The 17,190-nt window shown below is 39.1% G+C and overlaps 1 protein-coding gene across 10 annotated transcripts in view; it reads right to left on the bottom strand.

Moving 5' to 3' along the window:
- si:dkey-237h12.3 (teneurin-3) overlaps positions 1-17,190 on the bottom strand; it is a 164,415-nt gene that overhangs the window by 9,106 nt on the left and 138,119 nt on the right. For 8 of the 10 annotated variants that reach the window (XM_044205917.1, XM_044205916.1, XM_044205921.1 and 5 more), the window contains 5 exons: positions 11,796-12,045; positions 10,094-10,114; positions 5,973-6,205; positions 4,014-4,168; positions 827-1,710 (listed from right to left, as the gene is read on the bottom strand). In XM_044205917.1, coding sequence (XP_044061852.1) covers positions 827-1,710; positions 4,014-4,168; positions 5,973-6,205; positions 10,094-10,114; positions 11,796-12,045 — 1,543 coding nt within the window. The remainder of the gene's footprint in view (positions 1-826; positions 1,711-4,013; positions 4,169-5,972; positions 6,206-10,093; positions 10,115-11,795; positions 12,046-17,190) is intronic. The other 2 variants (XM_044205919.1, XM_044205924.1) reach the window with 1 other exon arrangement.

Genomic DNA, 17,190 nt, shown 5'->3' with positions numbered 1-17,190 from the left:
GAGAGGCCATGCTACAAAAATAAAGTGTCGTTATGATAGAGTGTCCAGGTGGTTCAGTATAAAGAAATATAATCACGAGTTGGTCATTATGTTCAACTTTACTTTTTTAAAATGCATGCATGTCAAAACAACGTCCTATTGTAACCAGCGTCTGTTGCTCCTCTTCTGCTAACTACAACATAATTCATACACATGGTTTAGTCAAGTAAAAAATAAGACGAAAAAGTAGCATACTTTATGGATATTGAGTTATTATAGTCTAACTAGGCTATTTTACAGATCTGAGGCAAATTTTATAATTAGGTTTCAATTAAATGGGCACCCTAAAGCAGTTTGCAGGTAAGTGCGGTTACCAATTATAGAGTAAACTTGTCCTGAGCTGTGAGACAAGAAAGAACACACAGGGGTACACACATGCAAGTACGCACAAACATTTTTGTCTTTGTAACTTAATACTTGAGGTTTTAGTTTATAATTAAAACAAGGAATATTTGTCTCAAGTTCCATTCAGTAGTAGGTGACAAGCTCAAACAAAAGTTTGTTTAATAAATCCTTCAACTGCAAGGCTGTTAATACTGCCTCCTCATCCATAAGCAGGGAATACTTTTTTTTTTTAATTACTAAATATTATCAGCCAGAATGCAAAGTGCATTTGTTTACATAATTTCTATTAGTGTGCAAGAAGTAGGAGGTGTGTTTTAATTTATACCATGGGCAGGTTCCAGATGCAGAAGGTCTAAATGAATTGCAGCCTAAATCAGTCCGACTTTGGCAAAGACCTTAAAGATTTCCACAGAATGATCTTGCCAATCTCCATTATACTTACTCATAGAAAGTTGTCCAGCCAATCTCTGATGTCTTTGTAGCCAGCAGGCCGTTGTTACCATGGTAGGTAAGAAGCACTAGCTCCTGGCCCTGCGCTGTAAGTGTTTTCAGTCCGCCATTGGTGCCCATGGTCAGCCAGATCACCTGGTTGTCAGGGGCGACGATACGCACCGGCGTGCGGTTAGGATCTCTACGGATTCTCAGGGTGTTGCCACTGCTGTCAGTAACAGCTGTGATGTCATTCTCTGTGCTGTAGCTGAAAGTATATTTCAAGTCACCAGTGAGCAGGCTTGCAGTGTGCTGGTGGGTGCCGTTGCTGTCAAACACATACAGCTCTTGGGCATCAGGGGAAGCCACCTCAAACGTACTGGCACTGGAAGTCACAGTTGGACCATTTCTAGAGATGGCCCGGATGCGGATGTTGCCCAGGTCGGCCACGTAGAGTGTTCCATCTGGAGCTGCCACTAAAGAAGATGGAGCATTGAGCCTTGCATCTTTGGCATAGCCGTCCCCTGTCTGGTAGCAGTCACAGTTGGCATCATTCTTGCAATCGCAGTCTGAGGGAGCCCCAGCCAAATGCGTTATCTCACCATCCACAGAAACCTTTCGGATCCTGCTCATCTTTCTTTCATCTGTCTCCGCTATGTAGATGGCCCCATGATAAGATATGGTGATGCAAACAGCAGATTCTAGAGGGGTTAACTGTGCCCTTTGACCACCGGCCACACCACGCTCCAGTCCAGCCAATGGGCAGTGGATAGGTCGGCCGGCTGCAATGCTCACTTGACCGTTCTCTGTGATGTGCAACACAATATTGTTGTCCAAGACATACAGCGAGTTGTCCATGGGGCTAACTGCTAAGTCTGTGGGCCACTCCAGAATCACCTGAAATACGGGGCATAATTAGATTGTCTGTTTTTTTTTCTTTTTTTTTTTTTTTTTCACAAAATCAACATTATACATTTGAAATAAAAGGTAATAACTCAAAGTAATCATGACTCATAATTGATTGAAATAAATATCCATATTTGCTAGTCCTTTTTCTGATTAATAAAATGCAACAGTGACTCACACACAAGCCCAGTTCATGGGCTCATGAACAATAAAGCATCTTCCAAATTTTCATGGTGGGATTGTCTAAAATCAGCAAGCATAACAACAATGTAGTGATGCTGTGACATAGTTTAGCGACTACATGACTTTAATGAATAAATCTACAGTATAGTCGTGTATGGGCTGTGAGTAAGTCATAAACAGACAAAATCCTGCTCTTTCAAGCTATCCACTGTTCCACTAGCCTTGGACAGACAATGTATTTCCTCACAGAAGATTACTTTTATCCATCTTTCTCAATAGGTGAAATATTTCGCGATGATGATTAAGACATTGGCTGGTGCGGAAATCCAACGTGACATTTTAGTTGCAGAGTAGTCTCTCTTTCCATTTTGCTAGTTTGTCTAACTTTTCAATGGGCCAGAAGAAAAAAAGAAATATTTCTTACACCTTTGGGGTATAAGATATAGTATAGCTGCCAAAATAACCCTGCGCTTGCACTTCACACCTTCCTGCAACCATTTCTGCTGTACTAACTGGTGCTGCAACCTGAGAGAGGGGCTCCCCATTGGGTGATCAATTAAGTGTATCAAATCAAAATAAAAAACATTTCACACATAAAAAATTATAGCAGTATTAACTGACGCTGTGAACAAATCTTTTCATATAATAAAAGCCTTTTTTGGTTTTTATTTCATTATTCTTCATTATTTATCTTAAGTCAAGAAGTCTTAATCTCAAAACTCTAAAAGAGTGAAATGAGGAGGGATATTAATGTTTAAGTGCACTTCTATTTTGAAAGAAGTGTCATGGTATTGTAACGTTATAACCTATTGTGTAGGGTCAGGGCGCTGCTTTTATGTCTCCTCATTTGCAGGGAGTTAGTAAATTTAGTTGGACAAAGCCGGCCATCGTCAGGTGCTGCTGAAGAAAAGGTTTTATGTGCGGAAAACTCGCTACAGAGTGCTGCTTCATTATCATGTATGGTGTAAAGTGTCCTCAATCCTGAGTATTTCTAGTGGAACACTAAACACAAATTCAGCTCCAGCCACATCAAAACAAGCCCCCCAAACTGAGTAATTATTCTTCCCTCCATATCATCTACCGTGACCTGAAAACTCATCTCTTCAATAAACACTTCATGTCTCCACTTCCTGCCGAAATCATATCTTCCTCCTTGCACATATTTTCCTCCTGTACCTTCAGAGAAAATGCTCTGCTCTTGTTGAGTTGAGAGCAAAAAAAAAAAAAAAAAAAAAAAAAAAGCTTTTTCTTCATGAAGCACCTTATAATATTGGTGTTCTAGGAATTGGAGCTTATTCCACTAATGTCACTATATGTTTCTCTGGATAAGATCTGTCAGTTAAATGCCTATTTAATATTTATCATTTATTAAAACAGGAAATTCTCATTGAGATTAAAATTATCCTTTTTAAGGAATGTCCTGGCCAAGACAGGCAGCAATAACAATGTTACAGACTAACATCATAAATCAGATCACAGAAACTATCTCACAAGATCAGAATTAAACAAAAATGGGATTAAAAAAACATAAATAAAATTGCCAATAAGAATCATTTAAAAGATCATGTCCTTGAAACATACTGAAGAAGCACTACAACAACCTAAGGGCAATTTTAAACCATCGATATAAATAAGAATGATCTAATGCTATCAAACTTATCAAACGAATTACACTAAAACGTCCCGATTCTAATAGAGCATATAAATAGCAGCCAGAAGAGAGAGCATACAGTTTCTGCAGCAGTGATTTAAATTCCCAGAAAGAGACCGGTTTTTGCAATTTTAAATTTAATTGCAGAAGTTTCCAGACAGAGGGAGCAGCATGCCAAAAAGCTCTTTTACCAAGTTCAGAGAGGAGTTTGGGAACTGTTGATAATAATGTAGACTGTGAGGTAAATTTAAAAAAATGCCCCTGCATGTCTTGCTCTCACTCAAACCAGTTGCCGAAAGAGATTATCATTCATGAAAAGATGAGTTATACTACATATGTAAAATATATGCAGTTATATAACACTGCATATCAATGAGTCAGAAGGTGGCGCTGTGACATGCTCTGTGTGAGCATACAGGCAGGGTTAACAACTGTCTGGCACTGGTGTGTATAAAGTTACCTGATTGATGTCCATGCTGTTGTCACAGGTCAGAGGGCGAGCCGATGTCAGGTCGTTGGAACCAAGGAAAGTGGAGATGATGCCGTTCTGGTCCACTTTTCTGATTGTGGTGCCATCAACAAAATAAATCACGCCATTCTTGTCCACGGCGATGCCTGTTGACATCATGTAAGAGGGGGGAAAAGAAAAAAAAAATAGAAAAAGAAAAAATACTTGTGATAACATGAAAACATGGTAGATATGCGGCATCTCAGCTTGCATGACTCAGTGGACAGAACACGATGGTTACATGTGTCAAGCTTGCCTTCCCATTATTCAGGTCACTGCAAAAAGCACAGCATCAATAATTCACGAGCTGCTTTTCTGGTATTAAATAATTTCTCAGGCAGAAGTGGGAAAGGCTGTATTCATACGGTATATATGCACTTGCCGCATCTTGTAACCCTCCTCTCTAAAAAAGGACCTCGGGAGGTGGGGGTGTCAATGAGTGGTGAGTTTGGGAGATTTTTTGACATCGGCAATCATCAACTATCTGCACACCATTTGAGAAATGAATGAGCAAAGGAGCGGAAATGACAGATTCGGCCAATTTTAGATGAAAGGGGTGAAAGACAGGCAGTTGCCATGGTGACAACTGTGGACTAAATTGTCTCAATGATTGAGTGTCAGCTCAGAGTTGTAAGTTGCAGCCGAGCCAGTGTAGAGTTGCAATAACCATTTGTTCGAAACTGGGAAAATACATTAACGGGCCACGCCAGCTTCCACATCGCTCTCTGTGTCGTGCTGCTTAATAGAGACCAGCACCTGTGGGAATTCTATCATACCTCACATACAGGGAGACTATTTTTTCATTCTCCACATTGGTTTTTACATTGTGGTTTGGGGTTGAATTGTCAAGACTGAGAGCTGCTGATCTCAGGAACATGTATGTATAGTGAAAGAGTATTCTTCAGTTTTTGGAGGATAGTGGTTTGAATAAGCTTCAACCTTAGTTTTACCTCCAGAGTGTGATTTCTTTTTCAATGAAGTCTTTAAAAGCTTCTATGGAAGGTGAGTGGTTTGGTTTGACCTGTGACTACGTCTGCACAAGATTGCTTTCTGCTAAAACATTGATGAGCTGAGGGAGTCCACGGTGAATCCTTGGGAGCTAGTTATTTGACAGTCTGAGATTCTCAGACAGATGAAAAGTGTCACATTTGAGCAGAGTTCACCAAATGTCTGAGAGGAGAAAAAAATGGAGCCATCTGCTGTTTTTTCTCTGGTCTCGGCTTCCACCCACTCCATCATTAGAGTCGCTCCCTCAGATTGCCTTCACTCAAGCCTTTATCACCCAGCTGAAGCTGAGCTATTGCAGTTGGCATTCAGAGTGGGCAACAACTAGCGCAAAACAATTCATCTTAGCCTTTTCATCCAGGAGAATTTATGGAAAAGTGAGCAATCCAACCACAAATGGCACAAATGGCTATATGCTATTTGAATGTGGACAAGTGGTTGTGGATAGCAGTTAGCAACTTGTGGATAGCTGTTACTTTAAGCTTTAAAGGCCTGGAGACTTCTTTCACAAGAGCCATTTGAGAAATAAATCAAGTACAAATTTGAAAGGATATTAACAAGAATATCCAATTATGCAAAATAAATTATGCATTATATTTCTTATTATTTATATTTATTATATATTATTAAAACAACATTAACTATTTGATAGGCAGCAGCAGTACACAGCCTTGATTTATAAATAGTCTGTTTTTTCTTATAGTTGGCAGTCCTGCTTACTTGTACTTACAACACACAACTCACAACTAAAATGCATCCATTAAAATCAGTGGGCCCAGCAGTGGCACAGACCCCAATGGTGCACATACATTTCAATTTAGCAGTTGTCATTTTTGTCTGAGAAACCCATCACTGTGTCCCGCCCCTCCATTTGAGTACAACATCTTCATTAGTTTTGAATGATACCTTTGGGTCCAGTGAGAGATGCCTCTGCAGCTTTGCCTCCATCGCCACAGTGGTTCTCATCAAAGGGCAGACAGTGCTCCCCAGTTCCTGCCACCACCTCTGCGTTCGACTGCAGATCCTTGGTCCCGGTTAAGGTTTTTGGACGATAGATCCTCCGGGAGTTTGTGTCTGACACGTACAGCTGGCCAGTTACTGGATCAGTTGCCAGGTAATACCGGTGTGCCGGGTTGTTACTGCATTCAAGACAATAACTTCGTTATATACTATATACTTCCCTTTTCTTCCAATGCAGCCAAATAGTCCTCTAATGGTGATAATTTACCCCTAAAATGTGATCTAATGCAGTAATATCTGTAAAATACCTGAAACAACCTGTAAACCCCAACTGCCCCCTGATGATGAAATTTAGCATTACTTCCCTCAAAATAAAACATTTTATAGAGATGATTCCTTTATACCTCTCCAAAGAGCAAACATTGTTGTCAGTATGCATTAGATTTTTTAAAGTGGTATAGATAGAAAACCCATTTTATCAAAATATTCTCAGAAAATTCAATGGAATGTAGAAAGGTGTATTGTTTAAATACTAATAGCAAGTCCTGTGGACTATCATACATTGTTTTAAGTCTATTGGAATTGGATAACCTACTTCAGACCCATGTTTTTTTTTTTTTTTTTTTTTTTTTTTTTTTAAATTGCATTAAGAGATAACAGAAAGTTAATGCCAATGTTCAATCAGGCGATGTTATTAGCATTTAAACTGTCATTAAGTGTATTTTTCCCAGTCCAGTTGCAGATATAATATAAACCTTATTATCAACTTAAAATGTGTAGCATTGTCATGTATGTGGATAATGAAGTGAAGGAAATTTATCTATTTTTAATGTTGTAAACAACTATGTGAAGCATTTCCACAGCAGGAAAAAAAGGGTAGAGCCTTTGTGAATGAAAAATAAAAGAGAGAAAGTGAGACAGAAGGTTGAAAAGATGGAAGTCAAACAGAATTGAACAGGATACCACTGCAGTGGGCTTCCAGTTTACAAAGCAGAAATGACAACTTGTGTGCCAGATCATTTCATTTGTTATCACTCCCCTGTGGGGAAAAGCCTTTGGAAATTGGAAATGACTGGCTTATGTTAACAAAGTGCAACAACTAATGGCATCACATCTGGTTATGCTTCTTTGCATTTTTTTTTAAACTGTCTCATAATGGAACCAACCCTTTTTAGTTCAGAGAGCAAATGTGTCAAGGATTAGGAATCAAAAGATTTTACAACACATGATATTTAGACTTGAAAAAAGCTAACTAAATTACCTTTTAAACAAACTCAAAATAATGAAAAACTATTGAATTAACCTTTTCTATTAAGGCAGAGTTGATACATAGCAGGTGCTTGTATCATTAAAGAGCTAAAAACAGAGGCAGTTACCATGAAAAATTGCTTGCTTTACAGTGCAGTCATAAACATGGCTTCTCTGGTTGTACTCCAGCTTAATGGTACCTTAGTCAATACTGGTTGGCTTTGAAAGTGGGATAATGTGACGGCAAAATAAATGTGGCAATGAAACATCATTGTAAAATGATGAAGATGGAGTCATAAAACATGACAGCTATTATGAGTCAAAGTAAATGCCCAAAATAAGGGGCTACTATCAAGTTCCTATAAAGAATTCAGCAAGACATACATTAGTAGCCCTTTCTTTTACAGTCAACCTTCAGGGGGGTGGACACAATAAATAAAACACCTGTATGGCATTATGCAGTCCAATATAACAGCCCTGCAATAAATACTACCTTTGTGAATCTTCTGATGTTAAGACAGATGTATGGTAAGTTTTAAGGCTGTATTATGTGGCCTTGTATCTAATATCTAGTTTACCACTTTGTGGCCATAGTTTGAGGTGGTTTTTATCTATCAGCACCTCTTTTAGTCTGAAAAAAAATCTGCCATCTGACCACCAGATCAGGTGGTGACTGGCCTTTTCAAGATTAATATATCCTCCACTACATCTCAAACATTCCATCATACCTGTCCCAAGTTGTGACCCAGGTGCTAGTAATCTCCTGGTTAGACTATCACAATGTGCCTGTTGCTGGCATTGCTTTTCAAGACAAGTTTATTTGTATAGCACATTTCAACAACAAGGCAATTCAATGTGCTTTACATAAAAGCAACATAGGGCAATATAAAAAGATTTAAATAGAAAATAAAAACAAGATAAAACAGAAGAGCAAAAGTTACAGTGCAGTGTAAGAAATTAGTCATTATTTGATTTAATAAAAGGCAGAGGCAAACAGAAAAGTCTTCAGCCTTGATTTAAAAAAACTAAGAGTTGCAGTAGATCTGCCGTTTTCTGGGAGTTTGTTCCAGATATATGGTGCTTAAAAACTAAAGGCTGCTTCTCCATGTTTAGTTTTGACTCTGTGGACAGAAAGCAGACCTGTCCCAGGCGACCTAAGAGGTCTGGATGGTTCATAACGTAGCAGAAGATCAGAAATGTACTTAAATGTGCCCTAAACCATTCAGAGCTTTATAAACCAACAGTAGTATTTTGAAATCATTTCTTTGACAGACAGGAAGCCAGTGACACCTCAGAACTTGAGTGATGTGATCTACTTTCTTGGTCTTAGTGAGGATGCGAGCAAAATTCAGGTCTGAGTCCATGACTACACCAACATTTCTGGCTCGGTTTGTGGTTTTTAACATTGCTGATAGAAGCTGAGTGCTGACTTTTAATCGTTCCTACTTCGCTCCAAAAACATTTACTTCAGTTTTGACTTTAATTGTTTAATTGATTCAGGCAATCAGAAGCCTGGAAACTGGAAGGAAGAAAAAAAAAATGTAAACGTTATACAAGTTGTCTTACACAAGTATACAAAATAACAGCCACGTGAACGCATTCGAACAACTCCTGTGCTCGTTCGTGTACGTGCAGCCCGAAGAAGCATGCATTAGCTTTCACAAGGTTCTTTTGAAACAAGCATAGAGAGAAAGTTCATTTTAGTTTCTGTTTTCAAAATGAATGTGGTTATGTTCACGCCAGTAGTTTAAATACAAAAAGATCTGTTGTTACCTGTTTGGTCTAGACCATTTAGTGTTCACAAAAACAAACCTAAAGGAAACATAAGTCACATGAACCGACAGTGACCTCAGCAGCGGTCATCTATCCTACATCATCAGAGCTGCACGGACCTTTGGAGGAGAATCAAAACAAAGTTTATTCTGGTGACTGATAACATGTCATGTTGTGCTTCACTGCACTGGAAAGCCGTATTTATCTTCTCTGATAAGTCACGTAGAGCTTACAAAGCTTACAAGGAAATACTTGGATACAGGCATTGATCAAAACTGTACTGCATGTGATCTAAGCAGCTACAGTAGAATTAGATGAAGGGAAGACAATGCAGTCTAGTAAAACATGGAGGAGAAACTGTTTCTGGTTTCAGCAGACGAATCAGGCAAATTAGTTTTGATTTTAAATTGAAACAAGACTCACATATTCATATCACATTAATCCCATTGTCACACCAGAGACACCACCTTGACAGCCAGCTTTACTTTGTGTAGCACCTCAGGCCCTTATGGTCAAGTTTACCACTGGGACAGCCTAATTGCCACCATGTGCATCTTCACTTGATCTGATGCTGTTGTTTTAATCATGAATACAAAGCAGTTGTGTAAACCCCTCTGGATAAGAGCATCTGCCGAACACCATCACTATAAATGTAATTGTAAGATTCACAATGGTACCGTTTTTTTGCTGCACTATTGTATTGGACTGCTTCACACAAAGTACACAGGTGTTGATTGTATATATATTTACATAACTTCCTTTTTTATATTAATATCTAGAAATACTTTAAATATGTAAAGGAATGCAGTGTATGTTGCAGCCATTTCGTCAATAGTCACATTGCACAAATTCCGAAAGACTGTGCACTCTTCCTCTTGTTAAGATGTAATCAAGCTATAATTGGTTTGTTATAATTACACATGGTAATCACTGGTTCTAAAGGCGACTGTAAAAGAAAGAGTTATCCATATACTTATAAAGAGGATGATGCAGATGATGATGTACGAAGAATACTAAAACAACATGCACTAAGATAATACACCTACCTGTGTCTAAAGTCTTTATTTCTATGACAGGGTACAGAGGGAGCAGGAAAACAGGAAAAATAATCAAGACAATGAAATTGGTAAATCTTAAAGGGATACTTTTACTTCTCATTTTCAAGGTTGTTATTTGCCCAGACAGGTAGTTTTCTTGCCATAGGAATAACGTATAGGCTTGACTTGATTTTTTGCTAAAAGCCTTCTTATTCCTCATTGCAACCATGAAGAGTAAGTGCGAACAAGGACTCAAAATTTAGCAGAAAATGCACAGCTTTTTTCCCCTCATAGTATCTAGTGAGGAAAAACCGCTGAAACTCAGAAAGTCAAAGTATCCCCTTGAAGAATCAACACAGCCACTAGAGAAAGTCGCAGGCAATGACAATCCGTTTGGCAGAAAGTGGAGAGGCGGGACTGTGGCCTAGAGTTACAACCCACAGAGAGGAAAACATGCACTGATATCTTTATAAAGCCCCTTCCTGCGTTACCACTGCTTTTCTCAATATGACCACTTATACTGAAATATTGATTCTGCCACTTGTTTACATTGGCCACTGAAGCCAGAATCTAAATACAGACTTTACGCTAACAGCAGTTGAAAGAGGTTCAGAGAATCCCATATGGAATATTTGGACTCTTATATAAACAAGCATGCATCATACATACCACAAACTGATACCACTTTGGTCTTTAAATGTTTGAAAGAGACTAACATCAAATTCAAAATAAGAAAGTATTCTGCAAGCAATGAAGATGGTATATTATGCAAAGAAATTTTTTCTACTGTACTGTTTTAAATATGCACTGCAACTGCCATCTAATGTGAACAAAAATGTTCCTTAGTGTGTCTTTTATGTCAGACTAAATTTAATTTGGCAACAACAAGTCTTCATAGCAGTGTTTGTTCCTCTCCTTGTAAACAGTAAAATAGTTGCTTGGAGACACAAACCATTTCTTAAACCATTATTTATCCAGGAAAGGGTTGCTGAGCATGCATGCTCCTTTATAGCAGCACCCTTCCTCCCATTCATACTGAGCACACACTTCCCCACATTAGAGAGCTGCCTGTAGTGGCTGCACAGGTAAACCAGCAGGTTCCTGATGTAGAGAGGAATGATGTTCAATCACTTCCCCTCTTAGTTTTTTAGATTTTTGGTCAACATCCACTCTTGTTATCTTAACACTAACTTACAAACCACTTTATGTACAACTACCCCCAACAGTGTGGTGACCTATGTCCTTTTAAGGCAGTTTTCATATGTTTGTCGTGTATGTGTCTCATGGAAGATGATGGCCCAATGTACATTTAATCAACATCTGCCACCTTGTAATAAGCCAACTGGCCGAATCAGAGTCATTGCTGAGAGAAGCCAACTTGGCATGAGGGCGTAAATCATCCCAATTACATGCTGAAGACAGGATGTCTTTCCTAATTATGGAGATGGATAGGGAAAAGATTTCAAATTTCTATGGGTGGGGGAAAGTTGCATGTGACTAAAAGTATCATCTTTTCTCCTTCATCTTGACTTTATACAAATTCAAAGGTTAATACTAAAACCTTGGAATTTGTTCCATTTGATGATGGGACAGAGGTAAAGAGTCAACAAGTTGCACAATAAATGTCCTGGGTTTTTTTTGTTTTGTTTTTTTAAATCAACAGGTGTAACATGCTCTAAAAAAAATCCCAACAATGAGGCCTTGATCTTACCTGAGCTCCATGATACTTGTGACATTGCCAGATGGGTAGATGCGTCGGATGTAGTTGAAATCTCCGACGTACAGACTTCCATCGATGCCCCATGCCAGAGCCACCGGCGCCAACAGCTTGTTGCCTTGGGCTTGTCCATTACAGCTGGGGCACGAGATGCTTCTGCGCCGCCCGTTCCCCATGACAGTGGAGATCACAGGGGGCTGGAGAGAGATGAACTGGTTCTCCCCGCTGCCTTTGTACAGAATGCCTGGGAAACAAAACAGCAGTTAATTGCAAGAGTGAAAGCATGATTGGACTCATTATTTATCCTTTAACCAGGAAGTCTCCAGAGATGCATCTTTATTTATTTATTTACTTTGTTTTACAAGACCGACCTGGTCAAAATGAAACACACAGGAAAGGAAAATACACACATTCAATTTTCAATTTACAATAACGATATTTAACATATTGAAGAAATAGTTCAATGTTTTGGGAAATATGTTTGCTTGATTTCTTGCCGAGAGTTAGATGAGAAAATTGATAACACATGTCTGTGTGTTAAATACAGAGCTGAAGCTGAAATGGGTGATTAGCCTAGCTTTGCATACAGACAGTAAGCAAAAGGAAACTAGCCTTGCTCTGTCTGAAGTTCAAATTTATGCCCACCTAATTAATAGTGTGTCTCGCTTGTTTAATCTGTACACAAAAGGACACAAAAATGACAAATTGTGGTTTTAGATAGAGTTATGTGCTTTGGAACTAGTTCTTTCCCTCTGTTCCCAGTCTTTATGCTAAGCTTACCGCTAACCTGGTTCTAGCTCCATACTTAACACTTAACTTGTATAGATCTTCTCATCGAACTCATGGCAAGAAAGCGAATTAACATATTTCCCCAAAATGTTGATCTATTCCGTTCAAGAAAGACATGCAGTAAACAAAAGCCTTGCCTATTTACATTAATAACATTCATCTATGAATCTATGAGGTGAATTAATTTAACTTGTGAATATACACATTTACTGTTTATCTAATTGCTATATAATGACCAAAGTAAAATATATTTAGCCTATTTAGCTTAATATGCAAGAATATATTAAGACATTTATTTCACTTTAGTAGTTAATACCCACAAACTGTGCTGTAGCTGACTTGTTATTGCAGTCTATATGCCATTTCACAAACTTGGAAACAAAAATAAATGGTGGTTTGTTTATTACACAATTTAAGGGTGTTTTTTTTATTGCAGCAAGTATTGTAGATCCTTTGTCCATCAGTCACTTATATTTCAGAAGTGTGAATAGCCTTTTAAGGTTGCCCTCAGGACACATCCTTAATATGTTTTTCATAGAAGTTAAGAAATGATGATTTCAATTAGTTTTGTTTATGTTAATGTGAGTAGCTTGTATTATTATAGAACTGCTTCAGTGGGTTCCTGAAAAGCTTCCACAAAGCTGAAGTCAATTTTATGTAAAATAATGTTCTTTTAACTTGACAGGGAGTCGCTTGTCCCCAAGTCACAGAGAGATGGTAAACATAAATACAGTGCAGTGTACCTCCCCCTAATAACAGTGCATACATTTTCACAGGACTCACCAAATTTGGTGAGTCACTACAGATTAATATTTTAACAAGAAGCAGATATAACTGGCTTTTTAGAGGGGGTACTGATATAGTGGGACTTTCTTCAAAAGGGTAAAAACACATCAAAAGGGAAGAAGTGCATGCTGGAAGCTTTTAATTATTCACATCCACCAACTTGTTTGAATTCACACTGCCTCTGTCCTAATTAGTGGATCTATGACACCACTGAATGGCCACATAATGTCATTCTCCCACAGCGTTATCCCGTAAGCCATTGTAACCCTGGATGTATGTGAAATCGAGCGTGTGGCCATGCTGCTTGTCCCTTCTCTGATTAGCTCCTTTCATTGATTTAATTGATTGAAGGGCAAATTCAAATGAAGGCACGGTCCGGCGAGGCTCTTGACAGGACGATCTGACCAATCCGTCTTTTGTATCCGAGAGCATTATACATGAGCCTCTAACAAAGACAAATAGGTCTGGGGGACGGCTTTATGCGTGACGCCATCAAATGCGCGACCTTGGGACTTTAATTGAACTGTGATCCATGTGTCTGCTCACTGAATGAAACACACAGTGTGATGAAAACTCTCACTGAGCTGAAAGGTTGAGGCTGCACCCAGAAACATAGCTACAAATAACAAATAAGCTACGTAATCTGACTAGAATTTTAATGTCTGTTTGTGTAATAGCTCCTTAACATTCTCTGGAAAGACAAAGACGTTTCTAATATCCAGGAGCCTAATGCAGTGTGTAGGACATGGATCAGTTGCAGCAATACAGCAGTTTGGCTGACGTTCAGCTTAGAAAAAAACCCTCCAAACATTTAATGGTGAGGTCATTTTGGCAAGTTGCCGTGATCCTCTCTATTTACACTTCCATCACAGTTTACTGTACACACAAGTCTTACCATAGGCTATTAGACAGCGTAATGGAATGGATTAAATACACTAATCAATCATCAACTACCCCCCCACAGTCACTCCACACTTAATATGGACGCTATACTCTTTCACTTTCATTTTCTCACACATACACAACTTCTACTGCTCTTATGTGATTCAACTTCGAGTGAGTGAGCAGATTGAGGTTCCGTTTTCTTCCCTCAAGGACACTTGGTCATGACACATTACTGCTGATGATTGTTGCAAGGATCAAGCTTGTGACGTCTCAGCTGGAGTGCTGCACTGTTGGGAATTTGGCTTCTGACTATCCAGTGCCCCAGGCTGAAGAGGGGGACTCCTACAGTGTCTGGACTGAAATAGCTTTGGACTCATTCAATGTACTTATAAATATTTTTTACTTTTATTTCACTCTGCTCTGATTTTGAAGCAGAGATTGGGTGAAATCTATTTAACTGTAAACAAAACTTTCTCAAAAATAAGATACAGCTACTGTTGTTCTGGGAGACAAGCAGAAATACAATTTATACAATTTGGCAAAGTCAATGTTTTTCTGCACAGACTGAAACAAACTAGTGCTCCCTCGACAGATTTTGCAGAGGAGACAAAGTCAAAGTATGGCAGCTGAATGGATCAACCATTAGGGTAGTGTCTGCTCATTGATTAGTAAACGAATGTGTGGAGGCGTGTTTTGGATAGAAATTGGTGAAAGAGAAAAATCACTGTTTCTCTTGGCATAGTGAAAAAAGGCTTTTTAGAAAGTCTGAGAATCTGTTGTCTCTCTTGCTCCAAGATCACGCCAATGCGCTCCATCCAGCAAGCACACAGCCCGCAATGTAATGTAACTACACGTCACGCAGCTTTTACCACATTATTAAACACTCAGACACAGTTAGACTCTGACAGTAACATGGAATTTTCCAAAATGATACTTAAGCAATATTTGAGGAAGGAGAGGAAATTGCTCCTTTTCCTCCTGTATATAGAACTGATAATCATCACTACACTGTCCCAAACTACAAAGCCACCTCTGGATATGTGTATTCACTCCAATTGATTCCTCTATTAGAATCATTACAGAAGGTAATAATCTGTTTTATAAAAGGCTAATGTGAGTCATGTACTGGGGAAGAATGCTTTAATGCCAACATTACAGCTTCCAAGATGATTAATGGTACAAATGCAAGGCCGAGACTCCATACCTGATAAAAAACTGGAGTGCCCTGAGCAATGTCACCTTGGTGACACATAGAGAGTACAGAGATTGGTAGGGGAGGAGCGGGAATGTGTCTTAATTGCACCCCGTCCTTCTTTGTTCGCCTTTGCACTGTGTCATTCTAAGATACCACCCAGGCTCCCACTGATCCACCATGATAGAGGCTAAAAGTGGGCATGAAACCTCTCAGTGCTTCAAATGCAGCATGTGTGTGAGCTGTACAGTAAGTACACTCCGACATACTGAGTTACTGAACTGGCTGTGTCCAGTAAGAATCAGCTATGTTACTCTAGATAGAGACAAGCTGCAGACTGAGGGGAAAGCATATCCACTTGTAATGAAGAAAGGAGGGGCAGGAGGACATGACTAAAGCACAGACACCAGCAATTTGCCTTATCTAGTTTGACAGGCTCTGGAGTAGAGGCAGAGAGAGGGAGACAGCTTTTGCTCGGGTCTTTTGCCACAAACGATGAGAGAAAAAGTCCTCAGATGTTCGAAGTGGTGCAAAAATGAAGCAGGAGTCATAAAAAAAAGCAATAGCAAATGTCTGGAGCTAAACCGCTGTGCAGCTGCAGAGGACCACCGCTTGCTAACATGTTGGGTGAGGACATTAGTCAAGGTTTACAGCATTAAAGAATCAATACTGGAGCAGCAATGAAGGCAAACAGTGATATCTGGATTCATCTTCGAGCCGACCGAGGATATCGAACGGCATTCCTTGCCCAAAAACCCACGTGGGCCATATATCTCAAATGTCAAAAAGTGGCTGAATGCAAGACATAATAATTCAGTTTGGATTGAGAAAATGCAAGGGGATAAAACTAAGTGCCTACTCACTACCTGTATGGTAAAAAATTATATGTGTGAGGGCAAAGACAGATAGGATTACAGATACGGTTATGATACTTTGATGTGAACACAGTACAAACTAGCATACCAAAGTCACTAACAAAAACATTTCACAGTCTTAAAAGAGCTCACTGTCTATGGGTTGAGCTAATAGGATTGTGGCATGAAACCCTTTTGGCAAATTGATTAAGCTCCTGTCAGACAGGGGTAAATGAGACAGAACACCACAAGTTTGCTAAACTATTTTTGAATCTTTTAAATTTCATCAGACTTTATGCAATTTATTTTTAGGGCGGTGCCATAATAGGACAAGTGAAAAGTGTGAAAAAGCCTCGGGGAGGCTGTAGCATTTACTACATGAGAAAAACCTGACACCATCTGGTTGTTGTTTTATTTCTGTCATCACTATTTCTGCGTACACATACAACCTTGCACATGATGATTTTCATGCACAGTAACATCTAATTTTCTGATAAATCCAGACACGCAGCACAGCTCAGTCTAATAAAGGATGCAGCAAACATTAGCATATCACACATGCTGCACCTATCTGTTGATCATAAACACATCTCACAACTCCAACTCCAACTGTGATGCTGCCACAGTGAAGACTTTGGAGATGGGTGTGCTATACTTTGAGACAGGTGGGATGAAACACAACGCACGAGCAGCAGTCAAGCTAGAGGCATATTTCAGTGTTCTTTTGCAAACATCACAAACTTCATGTTCTGGATGGCTTGACAGATTGGGTACGGCAATGGGCCCCCGTGTCTGTTCTTTTAATGTTCAACAAAGAAAGCAGGACAAAGTAGTATCAAGATTTGAACAAAGTAAAGGAAGACTCTGTTTCAGAAACTGGTTC

The sequence above is a fragment of the Siniperca chuatsi genome, linkage group LG8 (assembly GCF_020085105.1).
Source record: "Siniperca chuatsi isolate FFG_IHB_CAS linkage group LG8, ASM2008510v1, whole genome shotgun sequence".
Lineage (NCBI taxonomy): Eukaryota > Metazoa > Chordata > Actinopteri > Centrarchiformes > Sinipercidae > Siniperca > Siniperca chuatsi.
The sequence above is the reverse complement of the archived record's forward strand: the minus strand, read 5'-3'. Positions and strand labels throughout refer to the sequence as shown.